This window comes from Microchirus variegatus (assembly GCF_963457635.1).
Source record: "Microchirus variegatus genome assembly, chromosome: 10".
NCBI lineage: Eukaryota > Metazoa > Chordata > Actinopteri > Pleuronectiformes > Soleidae > Microchirus > Microchirus variegatus.
Window position 1 is genome coordinate 6,544,931 of NC_139811.1, and position 15,106 is coordinate 6,560,036.

General features: G+C 40.8%; 1 protein-coding gene across 1 annotated transcript in view; it reads right to left on the reverse strand.

The window, feature by feature from the left end:
- Nucleotides 1–10,122, reverse strand: part of cpt1a2b (carnitine palmitoyltransferase 1A2b) — a gene marked incomplete at its 3' end in the record, with an annotated part of 21,317 nt that extends 11,195 nt beyond the window's left edge. Inside the window, exons 1-10 of the mRNA XM_083896513.1 lie at nucleotides 9,984–10,122; nucleotides 6,824–6,966; nucleotides 6,323–6,462; nucleotides 5,311–5,488; nucleotides 3,892–3,993; nucleotides 3,594–3,731; nucleotides 2,988–3,065; nucleotides 2,247–2,354; nucleotides 1,164–1,251; nucleotides 871–1,066 (exon numbers count right to left, since the gene is read on the reverse strand). Coding sequence (XP_083752639.1) covers nucleotides 871–1,066; nucleotides 1,164–1,251; nucleotides 2,247–2,354; nucleotides 2,988–3,065; nucleotides 3,594–3,731; nucleotides 3,892–3,993; nucleotides 5,311–5,488; nucleotides 6,323–6,462; nucleotides 6,824–6,964 — 1,169 coding nt within the window. The 5' untranslated portion in view covers nucleotides 6,965–6,966; nucleotides 9,984–10,122. The remainder of the gene's footprint in view (nucleotides 1–870; nucleotides 1,067–1,163; nucleotides 1,252–2,246; nucleotides 2,355–2,987; nucleotides 3,066–3,593; nucleotides 3,732–3,891; nucleotides 3,994–5,310; nucleotides 5,489–6,322; nucleotides 6,463–6,823; nucleotides 6,967–9,983) is intronic.
- Nucleotides 10,123–15,106: the final 4,984 nt, after the last annotated feature.

The window sequence follows — 15,106 nt, forward strand, 5'->3', positions numbered from 1 at the left end:
TGTTCGACAGAACACAAAGCATTAGGGTAGAGTGTGTTCTGTGTACTCTGGCGCCCCCCAGTGACAAGATTTCAAATTCAGCAGACGCGGTAATTTAATCTCTTTCAGTCCCGGTCAAAATAATAATAAAAAGACACTGATGCAAAGTTTCAGGCTCAATATTACTGTGCAATATTTGGCAAATTCATGAGATTTCCGAATTATTTTGTTTGTGTTAAAGACAAAAGATCAAAGATCATACACCAAACCTAATTGGTAACAAATTTTCTAAGCTCATTCTATTCTTCTAACTTGAACCGAGTGTGTATTTGCCGTTTGTAGTACTGAAAGTACTCATTAAAACCTCTATATGGAACCCAGTAGAATTTGTTCTTGGTTCTTTAGCTCATTCCATCAGAAAGCAAATAAATGTCTCTAAATAAATAGTGTATTGATTCATGTGCAGTTAATTATTCTGAAAAATCATGGTCTTTGTACATCCTTTCACAATTGTATTCATAAATGCACCACAGCGCCTATGGACATTAAAGACCCACTAATGAGTATGCATCAGATTCTCTTCTCTGCATTTACTGTACTTTATTTTGGTAAAGGCCCACTTGTAGACGTATACGGTTGGCGTCAACAAATCTCTCAAAGTTTTAGTATCTGCTCATGCAATTAGCCACAACACTAAACGAGGCAATCAGAGATGGCAGACGTCAACCATTCATGCAACAAGCCTCGGGCGCCCTCTGCTGGTCATAGTGGCAAGCGCAGAAACATAGAAAGACACACAGAGCCACCAAAAGCCCACTCCGTGAGGTGACGGGATAACGTTCCACAGATAAGAGAGATCTCATGCATAATTTAAATAAATTCCACTCGTACCTGTCTCCAGCGGTGAGAGCCCCCAGTTTTTCCTCTCCAGTCTGTGGGGGCGAAGTGTCCTCCAGGATCCTCTGCACCTGGTACTCGATCTCCCGAGGAGACAGCAGTCGGCCCGCCCGGTACACCCACAGGCGGAAAAAGCGGCCCTTATGGTACACGGTCACAAACTCGCTGTCCAGCCAATGCTGCAGTACATCTGGGGAGGAATGGAGGATCGTTTTTCATTTCAGACATTTCACAAACACATTTCAATTGAAATCATTAAAACTGTGTCTAATGAACACAGAAGTTACCAGTCTCTTCTCCTGGCGTGCGCGTCGTGTTGAACATCCTCTCACACTGAGCAGCACACAGAGGGATAACGGTACCTGGAACACGACTCTTGACGCACAGAAAAACACACACATTTCTTTTTAATATTTACATTTTTTTCACATTAGAAAGAAATACAGTGAGACCAAGACATAAACAATAACTTAAAGGTGCATTATGTAATAAATCTAAAGCAACAGGCCACAAAATCCTCCTAATATGTCACAGAGACTCCGGAATAACGTTCAATAACAAACTGAACTCACCAACAACAACAGTACAGCCAAAATATTTGCATTCAAAAAATATTTTGCAGACTGCAAATCATGTTTATGTTTTGAAAATCATGTTTTGGCATGTGGCGCCACCTACCGCCGTCTACCAGTCATTACAGTCAGTAGAGTCTCAGTGAATTTGAAGTTTTGAATTTGAACAGTAAACGTTTTTGGCCACATCTTACATATGGCACCTTTAAGCATATAAAATATCTAATAATGTAGCATTATTATGCTTTCTACAGTTAGCAATGCTAGTGTGTTATTGCCACACAGAAAGATCATTTGTGATTATCCCTCATGCAATTATTGAGACTGTTCAATTCTAATATTTTGTATTTGTAATGTTTGTTAAATAAAAATAAAACCTCTACAATTCCACAGCCATACGCGCTTCTGTGAGACTCAATAGTACAGCTACCATTATTCACCCGGGGGGGGGAATAGTTGAAGCACGTATGCGTGTTTAACCAGTTTACTTCCAAATGTGCTCATTGTTCATCTTCCTTTGGCAGCGACACAGGAAATTCCTAACCATACCCTTCCTGACTGACTGTTGGCACTGATATCACCACTGGACCTCAGCAACGTGTCCTTTTCACCCCCGTGAATCGCCTCAAAGTGTCTGTTATTATGGGTTTAGTTCCGTCTGTCTGCACTATTGTGTTTCAAACCCCCTTGTAAACATCCATCTTATCCAAAATAAAAAAGCAAAAAACAAAACAGTTCAACATCACCCCCCCCCACCCCCCAAATCCATCACCTCTGCAGAAATGCATGCAGTTTTACCGGTTTGAGTTCCTCTCGGTTTAACTTGCGGCGGTAGAGAAGCAGAGCGGTGATGGTGTTACCTGCTCTGGCAGCCTGCAGCGGAGTGGGGGTCACATAAAGGAAGTCCTGGAAGGGTAATGAAATGAATCATTAAAACCTAAATCCTGTGAATGTGAATCTTTGAACAAATAACAAAAAAAAAAGGTAATTATTAAATAGCTGCTGCAACAATAAGCAAAATAATAAGAGGGATGAGGGTGAGGAGGGCACTACCTACTATGATCACCATGTTGTAACCCTACATACACTGGATGTGTGTGCAGCGTGTCATTTCACAATAACACTTGAAATATGAATGGAATTATCAGGGGAAGTTGATTAAAAGCAATTAAAAAGTTGAATAAAATCCAATTCTCATTTACTGACAGGGGGCAGGTCCTGGCTAATTGTGGCATGAATGACAGTTGGCAACATAACGACAATCTCTGCACAGTTTGCACTTTGGTTTCCATGTTATTTGTGTGTTTTTCCTAAAAGGTTTCCATGTCAGGTGCAATCATTGTCATTCGCTTTTATCTATTCCATGTATGATGTACTTTGTGTGCCATTTCTGTCTCGGTCACACTCCGTCTTGTTCTGCAGCTGTGTTACATTTCTGCCAACTTCCACCTCTGTTTGGAAAATAATGCATTTTTTATTTGATATGTTTTTTTCCCCCCCTTTCTCTCTCCCTAAGTTATAAAAGTGTGCAGTAGTTACCATGCCATAATAGTTACTGTTGACCATGATTGGACTTCGGGATCTCAAATAGACATATTCCTCCCACCAGTCGCTCACCTGCAACAAAAACACAACATTACATTTGTTCTTCTGTTCATTCAAAATGACAAAATACAGTGTTTTAAACATATAATGCAGATGGTTTCCAGAGTTCTCTGTTAAGTGAGGTGCCAACATGCAGCAATGGAGCGAAAGGAATTAGATTAGATTAAATGTATTGATCCCACACAGTTAAAGGACAGACAATAGAATACAACACAAGAGAAATGCATGCGTGTTCTTCTTCCTCATCCCCTCCTTCACAATGCTATCCAGTGGTAATGGATCAAGCTAAGAGGTTAAACACGAGTGTGATAATCCCATAATTGTATCCAAATACACAAATACTGCAAGAAAATTATAGTTTGTACTCTTTCCAACAAGCAAAAGTCAACCAGTGTGGAAGATGGTGGACGGTTTTTTTTTTAATTGTTGGTCTTTGTTTATTTTTAGAGTTTTGTATGTGGAGATAATGAATTCTTATGAGGTCAGGCTAAAGATGGAGAATATGGTCATTGGAAGCGTATGCGAGTGAGCGACCCTTACGTAATTTGTGGCCCACAGAGCTTTGAGTTTCAAGTAGCGCTGGAGACGGTTTCCCAGATTAGATTCAAACTTGTTGGTCAGTTCAGTCATTCGCTCAAACTCTGGATCGGTGAGCAGTGGGCGCACAGACTCCAGGTGCTTTGGGGGAAAAAGAGGAGGGAGAGAATTTACAATATGAACAGTTTAGACATAGATGTTGATAACAGGCCGTCACAGAAAGTACAATGACCCATGATTTGTTGGAATAAGTTTAAACGCACAAACCCACATACAGGTGTGCTCATGCGTGTCCACTCACCCGGCTCAGTGTGTCTTTAATGGCAGGAACGGGCAGGTGAGGTAGAGACGTCTGATAGCTGTACAACAAAGGCTTCCTGCTCGACAATAACCTCAACAGAGTCTGTGGGAAACAAAAAAGACTTTTCACGAGACAGGTCTATACACTCCATTATCCATCTGTCCAGTTAAACAAAAACAGATCAATCACTCAAGCTGCAATATTGATTTGTGCAAGAATAGCTCCAGGATGGCTCTGCTATACTATTCTTTGTAAATATGCAGCTTGGAGTTTGAGTCATCAGAGCAAAGCTGGGAAACACGTTTCACGCACACACACTTTCTCTCTCACACACAGAGCAGCCAACTGACAACAATTAGGAAACTTATTAGCAACAATAACATTACATTTCAACTGCAGTGATTGTAATGTGTGCCTTTTTTACAGGCTTCCTGTGCATGATGTTAAGATTTATTACCATTCATGTTGACTTGAATGATATATATTATAATATATAGAGCTGCAACTAACGATTATTTTTGCAGTCGATTACACTGGTCAACACCAAATTTATTGTTTAAGTTTTTATGAATCCAAAAATCACATTGGGTTTTGCTCAATCGGGTCAACTTTCTGAACAAAGCTGTATATTTGTTTACATGTGCGGGTGTTTTCACGTCATATGATGCAAAATTCTTTCATATTTCTTGCAATAAACAAATTATGAAGATTTTGCATGTGCCAACTTATCACTAATTGTTTTTTTTATATATATTACAAAGTCAATGAAATGGCTTCGACTACAAGATCCTGCAAAAGTAAGACGTATTGACATATTCTGCTACATCTGCGGTGAATACACCGTTGTTCCTAACAGGAATCTGTTAGAAAACGTTTTTTTTCCCTCCCAAAAGCTTTTTTGGATGAGAAACATTAACAAAAATCAACTGATAATGTCACAAAAATTTAATCAATTTAGTCAGAAGATCGGATTTTTCTAAATCAAATTAGCATAAAAACCTGACCTGATTGAGAAAAATGGATGTCATTTTTGGATTCAGCTGAAAAGACAGACAACTTAAAAAAAATAAAAATCTTAACCCAGTGTTATTTTCTCCACTCATGGGTGAATGTTTGGTCTATAAAATGTTAAAAAACGTTGTTCTCGAATGTCTTGATTTGTCCACAAACCAAACCAACTTTGTTATGTGGAGCAAAGAAACGTAGAAAATATTCAAATTTAAAAAGCTAAAACAATCAGAAATCCTGTTTTAATCATGAAAAAAGCTTGACACCGATTACCGATTATCAAAATAATTGACGGAAAATGGTTTCAGCTCTAATATTGTACATAAACAGCTAGTTTGTGTCCAACCGAAAACCACAACTGCAGAGCGATGATGATTATAAGTTGTGATATCACGTGGAAGCATATCTTACCACCCAGATTTTGGTGGTGTTGGAAACTCTGCCATGCTGCTCGAACATCCATTGGTGGTAGGAGAGCAGCAGCTTGAGGCAGAATCTGAGCGCGAGGATGAGGGAGAGCCACAGCAGCGTGCTGAACACCAGCGCTGACAACATGGTCTGGCCCTGGGCACTGAGGGACACGTGGAGGCTGGACAGAGGATGGAGAAAGCATATGAAGTTATTGATTGATTAATGTTAGCGTAAGAGCATATTTATAGACTGCTTCTTATAAAAGCTATGGATTAAGTTGCCTCGTCAACCGAGAAAGATCAGGTTTCAAATACCAGACATTATGTGTACACTGTCCAAACCTATGCACAGTAACAGTTGCAGCCAGCAGAGGGCAGATAAAGCACATATTAATATCTCAGAGACAAACACCTCTTACTCATATGCACATGGTCCAGTTAACTCCCTTAGAGTGCTGTTATGCACAGGCTTGAGGTGACCAAGTCTCCAGGTAGAAAGTGTCGTAAATATAAAAACTGACAATTCGACAATAGACTGGGAGGGAAGTCGGTTAAAGGTGAATTCCAGACACCACACCCACCCTGAGCAGTGATTCATCAGCTGTATATTTTGTCGACATCTGTGTGTTTAGAGCAGTCAAACCCTTCAGCCGGTACTTGCAACACTGGCCTAAAAAGCAGAGCTGTGACTTTTTAAAATGTGAGATACGCTGGACTTTTTAACTATTCAGCCGACATCCCTTTTATTTAGTGTTTTACATATTAGAGTTTAATCTGTCCGCTCATCCATTTCCCACCATAATGTTATACGATATCACATAATCTTTCTTTCTTTGGGGTATTTTCCATTTACTTTTTAATCCAATAATTGGTTTGAATTGCTTACACAGCAAATACATCATCTTCTGAAGTTAAGCAAGTAAGAGTGTGTGTGTGTGTGTGTGTGTGTGTGTGTGTGTGTGTGTGTGTGTGTGTGTGTGTGTGTGTGTGTGTGTGTGTGTGTGTTTGTGTACCTGAGCGGCAGGTGTTGCTGTATCTTGGCGATGAGACCCATGCTGGGATCGGAGCGCATGTACATGGTGGCGAGGATCGCTATGACGACAAAGAGCCAAGAGGAAGGGCTGGCGGGGTACACTCCCTTAATCACCCTGTTCTGTTGCCACAGAAGAAACAACAGACAACATGTAATTATTGTTAATAATGTTATTAACCATGTTTCTTGATACGACACGACAAAATACATGTTTGATAGTTTAACAGTCTGTGACCTCGCCACATTCACTAGTATGTAATCATCGTGAATGCAGCGCAACAAAAACACCACACGTGCTCATATGAACCACTATTGTCACTGCCAGCAGGAGGAAAACATGCATGTCAGTACATGTTAGTAAAGGCTCATCATTCCTAACCACTACACCTGGGAATTCACAGATTATAATTGAAGGCAACTGCATTCAGCCTCTTCACAGCTCACACAAAAAGAAGCACTGGACAAACATGGACATGCTCACCCGTATGCGGCTGACTCGTTTCTTCCATGAGCGTAACCCGGACAGGTAGATCTGGTTCAGGGCCTGATAGGACAGCTGCAGGTCAATGCCCTCTGGTGTTATGGTGAACTGGAACGCCACGGCCTGGTGGGCTTCCGCCATAGCTGTAGGAAACAAAATATTTGAACAGTCACACCAACGCTTTTGTTTGTTTGTACGTACACGACCTAAAGCCTACGACTTCAAAATACTCAATGAAAAGTGTGATACGCCGTCACCGAAGGCTGACAAACAGTTCAGTGTGTTTGCAGTTTTGTCTTGAATCAACGATCTGTGCGCTAAACGCTCAGTAATTTCACGTCACTGGAATGCTGTTGTCTCAATGAATCCTCACACAGCACCGAGAATCCGGAGTAAAACGGCCCTTTTGTTTGAGCGTTAGTAGCTCGAGCACATTGCGTTTGTAATAACGGTCACTGAGATCACTTTTATGATAAATTCATGCAGGGGGTCACATCCTTTTTCTAGCCTGTCTGTATCTTAGAACTTTCTAGTACTGAACGTCAATAATTCTGACGAGTGTCTCTTAAATTACAATTTACAAAAAAACCAAAAATGCAATAAATCAAGGGCATCAAACTCAAAATGAACTCATGTCTGGTCAGGAGGGACCAGGTCAGGTAAAGAAAAGTCCAACAATTTGGGACAAATTAACAGTTTAGTGATTAGAAATTAAAATTATATATTGATAATCCATCATGATGTTGCAATTACAAATATTTAGGCCGACATCCTATTTCAAAGTAAAAGAGTTTGTTTTGATATAGTTCAAGACAAAAAAAAACATTTATGACACAAAACAAATCTGTAAATAATAAAAACAGATAGAAATAAAACATTAACTCAAAATATACTGCAGACAATTGTAATTAAAACACCCCCCGAGCTGCGAGTTTGAGACCCCTGCAATAAATGAAGTAGAAACACAAAATAACTAACAAAAATGGGTGACCAAATATTATAGTTTCAATATGAAAATATTGTTTTGAGATAGTAAATGTGTCTATACCATGATGAAGATTTCTGAAACCTGACAAGAAGGTGATCCTGCAGGCTTGGTGTGTTTGTCACTTCAGCTCAACTTGTAATGAGTAAATAAAATGTACATGGACATTTGGTGAGAGACTCCAGCCACAGAAACACACTTTGTAATGACATGACGTTAATAATAAATAAATAAAACTAAGGCAATTGACAAAATGCCTAAAACTGGACCCCAATAATCCATCAGCCCCTAGACAAAAATTCCTAAGCAACATATTCTTGGTCTCAGAGAGAGAGCGAGTGAAGGGCAAGGACCTCTGAGCCCTGCATCATTAATACACATGGTAAAGTATAGCTGCTGCAGATGACTGACGCCTATGACAATAAAGTAACCACCAAACAACCTATAAAAAGTAAATCAACAACAGTCCCTGTGAGGTCACTGAGAACAGTATCTGTGTGTGTGGATGTTTGTAGACCTCTGTCATCATCTCCTCCGATTCTCTCTGCACAGCCAAGCAGCTGCATGTGAATGAGACGGAGAAAATGAAGGTTGGAGAGAAAGTGCAAGCAGCTCACGAATGTGGTGCAATTAGTCATTTCAGCTACATATTAGTTGTGTGTGTGTGTGTACTTAAGGTCTGTCAAATCTTTAATCTTTAAACTATCACCCAATTCTAACCAGGATGAGGACGTCATCATGCAGCAATGATTCGCTAAAACAACTTCCCTTTTCAAAAATCTACACTGTTGCTAGGGAAACGCTGGACACCTTCCAGTCTAATAATGTACAATAGAGTGTCTGCAGATCTTTGCGAAACCCGAGGTTGTTTCACAACAACATTACTATCCTCCAATACCTGCATGCACGATGAAAAACAACCAGTATTTCAGGCAACAGCATTAATACAGGCAACAAGTATGCACGTTTAAGGGTAAGCGTTTGCACAACTTGCCATTTGATTGTTTCTGTCATCATGTCAAAGCTGGCAAACGGGTTTTTCCTGCAGGAGTAGGTGAGGACACCCATAAGGCATTCCTGTTGCACCTTACCATAACCACCTCAAATGAATGTGTCAGACCCCAAGGCTAATGCTAACCCTTGACCCAAAGAACCAAGTACTATTCTCAAGATTGTGCTACTAAAATAAATAACATGACATAATAACATATATAGCATCCTCATGATGAATATTCTTTATATTTCTGTTGAATATGATTGTATTGTAAACAATTAGTGTGCTTTAATTAGCCTAGCCTAGCCATACCGAAACTAGCAAAACACACACACTGAATGTTTGAAATAGCTTCGTGTTGTGCAAACGTAAAGGACTTGATCAAAGCAGACATTTTTGGCACAGGTGTAAATAATTCACATAATCACTGGCAGTCATTCACGTTGTCAAGTACACCTGTGGCATGTCAACAACAAAAAAAAGATGGCGCTATTGTTTACACAGTTCGTGCCGTTTACCTTATTTAGCCGAGCTAGGTGTAGCACTTTAGCTAACGAGAGCATGCTCTTAAACAAACATTGTACTTGCTGTGAAATAAAAAGCCTTTTTCATTGTCTACCGCTGATGTTGTTGTTGTTGTTGCTGTAGTACGAACACGCTGCTGGCTAACTGCAACAGGCTGACCTTACATGAACTCAACTGAAACCACAATATTGTCCAAAAAGGTGGTTTTACAACAACGATGTCAAAGGGAGCTTTAATAACGAGCACGGACTAATAAGTAGTAGTTAAAACAGGGAATGAGTCCAGACCAGTTTATCAAAGACAACTGTGTGTGTACGTGTGAAAGCCTCTGTGCTCTCCATCACTGCACAGTCCGTGTGTGTGTGTGTGTGTGTGTGTGTGTGTGTGTGTGTGTGTGTGTGGGTGGGGACACACAAACACCACTACGTCGCTACATTAAAAGAGGAAATAAATAATAACGCAAGTAAAATCGTTTTATTGACTACGTCTCTTCGTATAAATCACTCCATTTTAACAAAAACTCACTGGCGCACATTCGCGCTCCGAGCACCGCTTTCACGCACACACAAACGGATGGATACGCGTCAAAGCCCGGGAACTGACACACAAAGAGGGGCCAAGTTAGATGAAAAGTGGGATAAAAAAAATGTTTTTACCTGAGGAGTCTTTCGGGGGTTGTTTCGCCGCTGGAAAAAGTGACACAGAACCAAGTGTTTGGACCAGGACCCCTCCCTGTTCTTCACGCTCGCCACGCAGAGCGTTCGCTCTCAGTGAAAGCTAGCAGCACCGGTCTGCAGAGATCGACGGAATGTGACAGGATGAGTCACTCCAAGCCCTGTTTAAAAGCCAAGGGGGGGCCGAGCTGTGGAAATGCGCAGGCGCAAACTTGGGAGTCTCGTGCGGTGTTGGAAGCCAGTTACATACAACCAAATGTTAAATGACAGCAGCCCTCTCGTCTAGAAGAAGAAAACGTAGATGTCTACACTTTTTTGTACGTTAACAAGATAGAAATACTATTATAATCATACAATTATTCAAACTATATAGCTTCAAAAAACGCAACCTGACACGTTATTAGAAAGAAACGCGTTATTAGATACCAGAGTGAGACATCTTACTTTATTATTATCTCCGTGGAAGAAGATGTTAATGACGTCACACACGTCAGAGACAAGCCCTCTTTTCAAACATGGAGGGAGAGAGAACTATTTTCATACAATTTTCACATAATGCATCGCTTTAGTTAAGTTTTTTTGTACATTTTTTTTAACATATTGTGCTTCTCTTTACAGCCAACAACATACAAGCAAAAGCCTTGTGATAGGATACTTGTGATGCTAGAATAATATGTGTTTATTATTATTATTATTATTATTATTATTATTATTATTAATAATATAAAATAATAATAAAAAAATAGTAATAAATCTGGCCATAAAATCCTCCTAATATGTCACAGAGACTCAGGAATAATGTTCATGTAACACACTGAACTCACCAAAAACAACAGTACAGCCGTAATATTTGCATTAAAAAAAATCTTTAGCAAACTGCAAATCATGTTTATGTTTTGAAATCATGTTTTGGCATGTGGCGCCACCTACCGCCGTCTACCAATCATTGCAGTCGGTAGAGTCTCAGCTGCCGAGCAACCACGGGTTGCCAGTTACGTCAGAAAACGAAACCTAAAAGACCTCCGTAATTTGAATTTGAATGTAGTAACCGTTTTTGGCCACATTCTTACATATGGCACCTTTAAGTAGTACTAGTCAGTATATCTATCAGATATATCGGCCATATTTTAACCACTGACAGGTGAATAACCTTGGTTATGTCATGTTACCATGGTACTATGACACCTGTCATAGAATATATAGGCTACATAAGCAGTTTGTGATTTCTTCATGAGTATAATAATCTGCTTCATGACGTCATTGAACTTTAAAATGATTTGTATCGCGCTGAAAACGGAACAGAAACAGCCAATGCATATTTCCATCGTTGTTTATTGGTCAGTATTTGTCACAGGCAATAATAATCGTTGTCATAATAGTGCACTTTTCCTTTTTCAATATTATACTACAGACATTTCTTTGTGTTGTTGTCGTTGTTGTCGTCATTATTATTAACTGTATTCTCAACCCACCCTCCCCCTCCCACACACTCACACACACACTCACACACACACACACACACACACACACACACATCCCACCCCTCCACTGCTGAATATTTCCTGACATCATGAATTTCTTCAGAGTGAAAAAAACTTCTTCTGTTGTGCGGAGTGGAGGGTCACAAGATGAAGGGGTGTGGGTGGGTTATTTATGGATGGATGGATGGATGGAGGGGATTATGGGCATGAGACAAGAGATTATAGTCATGAATACAACTCTATCTGCAGAAGAAGAATGAGCAATAATGACGAGACGTAGAGCGGTACTGCGGCTACAATGCTGAGAAAAGATAGTGAATGCTACGTAGATATGGATGGCATACAATGGTGACAGAGACAAGCATACAGTGTATACAAATATACAGCATCTGCATTGAAGTATATGGTGTATAAAATGTATACAAGGAGATAGGGAGGGGTGTCGATTATATAAGGGGTGGGTGAGATATGTGCGATGGGGACGAGGATGGGCGTGGCGCAGGATTCAAGAGATACAAAGAGATGGAGGGGGGGGGGGTTAGCAAAAGTGAATGGGTGGATTGAGGGTTGAGGGAGGGAGGGACGAGTGAGATTTCTTTCAATAGGAGAGTTTCGCGCTCACAAACTGAGCCAGATTCTTTTCCGTCCTCTATAACCGTCAATTTTTTCTAAAATTTCACTAGAACGTGTCTCTAAAAGTGATTGTGGGTGTCCGATCTTGTGTTCAACAAAACATGACATTTGATTTTGTGTGTAAAAGGTGTGTGTGTGTGTGTGTGTGTGTGTGTGTGTGTGTGTGACTTTAAAGTTACTGTATGTAAGGAAACATGTTATTCTAAAATACTAGTTTCACTGGAGTCAGTGGTACAGTTTATTCATCACTTGAAAATTCAATTTGAAGCCTGTAAATTCTGTTATCGTTAACATCTTTATGCTGTGTTGTATGAGGCTAGCTTTACACGGCATCGCTCCCGGGTGAAACCGACAAAATATTTTATCGCAAAAATATGAACCCACCCTGCAGAGCGGAAATCTTTAAAAAAAAAAACTCAACCATCGCGTTCCCGTCTAAAGGGTTGAAAACGCGAAAGTGTGCTCTGAGCGGCTCACGCTAGCTATCTTCCCGTACGCGTTGACGTCAGATCCATGTGCCGTACAGCCAAACAACAACAAAAATGTCGGATTATATCCATCGGTCGGACATTCAGGTTGCCTTAGCTGCTACTTCGCGCTACTAGAGAGAAGTCGAAAGAAGTTTCAACGCTCTGCGCTCCTGGTGTTGATGTATGGCAGTGCGTCACAGTGCCACCTAGCCACCTGGCATGCACACTACCTCAAATTTCACACACTTTTGCGTCACCGTGTGCGTGCGCATTTCCACCCAAAGACGCTCGTCTAAACGCGAAATAAAAAGTGGGAACGCAACGCCAATTTTGCGCTTTGCGTTCAGATCGTTGTCGTGTAAAGCTAGCCTAGCTAGAGTGTAGCTCCTTGAAGCCTGTGGAATCGGTTCCTACAAACTACCGAGCAAACTTGAGTCTCTGGAGAGGAAGGGAAGGGAAGAGGTGGGCAACGCTCTCTGGTGAATTTCGTTTAGATTTCAGGGGTTTTAAACTCGAGTTGCATATCTTACATAAAGCCCATATTTTTTTTTGGTCCCTGACCTGTTTCTAAAGGAGTAGATCTGGATTCCAGCACACACACAGAACACTTTCCAAATGTCCTGTGTCACCAAATACCACAAAACCGTTAAGGGAGAAGCAAATAGTTTCCCCCAAAAGCTTTCAGAAACTCACACGAGGGCGCAAAATGACATTCAGAACACGTTACATTAGCATGTTTTTGTCAACTGAGAGTCGGGTGTTTCAGAACAGTTCCTATCGATACCAAACACCAACCTATTCAGGAAGAGTCTGCCTCTCCATTCATGTTCAATTGTTAGCGTTAAGTGGGCAGAAAAAGTGTTTGTTTACACGATTAAATGACAGAATCTTCTCACACACAGAATGAAACTGACATTTGTGTTCGTACTTTTCTGTTCAAGAATGATTCTGCTCTCTAACCAGGACTGGACGTCTTTGAGCTAATACACCAGCATGCTAGCATGCCCACAGAAAAACATTGGAATGCTAATGTCCTGTGTCTTAGCTTAGTGCGTCAACATGCTAACATTTGCTAGTTAGCTCCTGTGGCAACAATGGAAAATCCTTAAGTCTAGGTTTGCATCTGCTGGACAAAGTGGACTCTAAATTCCACTTGTAGATATTTCACTGGATATTTGGAGACTTTGGCCTTCTGATGGTTGTATTATTATTATTATTTTTTAGAAGTTTTTAGAATATTACAAAAAGGGAGGTTAGAGCTGCTTTTTGATTTCCTCCCCGTCTTCCTCCTGCTGTTCCATACATGAAAAGAAGTCACACACACTTCAACAAACACGTCGGAAAATAAATAAATAGATAAATAAATACATTTTCAATAAATATTATGGAACAAATATATGGCTGCACTCTTAGCAGTGATTCCCCCCCCCCCCCAAAAAAAAGTTTTTGACATTCACATGGTTTGGCCACACTTCCTTTTTTTGTGCTGGTGGCACATACAAAAACTTTAAAACAAAACAGAAAGAGAAAGAAAAGAAAAAAAAAAAGAGCAGAGAAGAAGAAAATGGTGGCCAGCAAAACAAACTAAATGTCATTCTTTACATGTGGCTTGAGTTTTACTTCCCCCCTTACAGGCTTACAGGCATTTGTCCATCCATGAGGTTTTGTTGGGGTGTCGCTGAGGCCTGCATCTATTGTCGTACTAACAGCACAACACTGAAACTGAGTTTTGATGGCCTAATTGTGGGTCTATAAACATTAAACAATTGGCTGTCGTGTCAAGTTCTACATATTTCACTGAATCCCCCCCCCTCCCTCTCTCTCAGTCAGCAGACAGGTTTGAATTTTTTCCAGGTCATTGTTAATATGCCTATATACACTGTACAAGCTTTTGGTCTCGGTAATCATTCCTCTCCGTACTTGCTCTTAAACGATCCCTAAATAGTAAGAACACATTCAAATGTCTAACTGAAGGTAAAACCACAGCAGTACAGAGGGGTCAAATCCAATCGCAAATAACCGACAACGAGGCACAGTACGAGGCCTCTTCCATGGCGGACATTTTTGACGGATCACATTTGGGAGCGCACAGGTGGAAATAATCCAATGAATGATGTCTGCACATCCTGATTAAGGAGGGACTTGCACGTACATGTTGCTTGGCGGTGAGGACAGGGACAGCCCTGTTTTCCGAAATCCCTATGTTCCGAAAGCACTATGAGGTTTGACCTCCTTGCCCTGTTCCGACCAGCGCTTTGAGGTTACGATGTAGTAACCTCCACATTGCAAATACTGGCCTGGACTTTCAGTGGAGGGCGATTTCCCGGCGCTGAGAAGCCCGCGGTACGTGTACTGTAAAGTTGCGTAATGTTCCCAATGGACCCTGCATCAGTCAATGTCTGTTAGGGTTAGGGTTAGGATAAGGGTTAGGGTAAGGGTAAGGGTAAGGGGTAGGGTTCGGGTTCGGGTTAGGGGTTAGCCTAACCCTAACCCTAACCCTTCGGTTGGGGTTGGGGTTAGG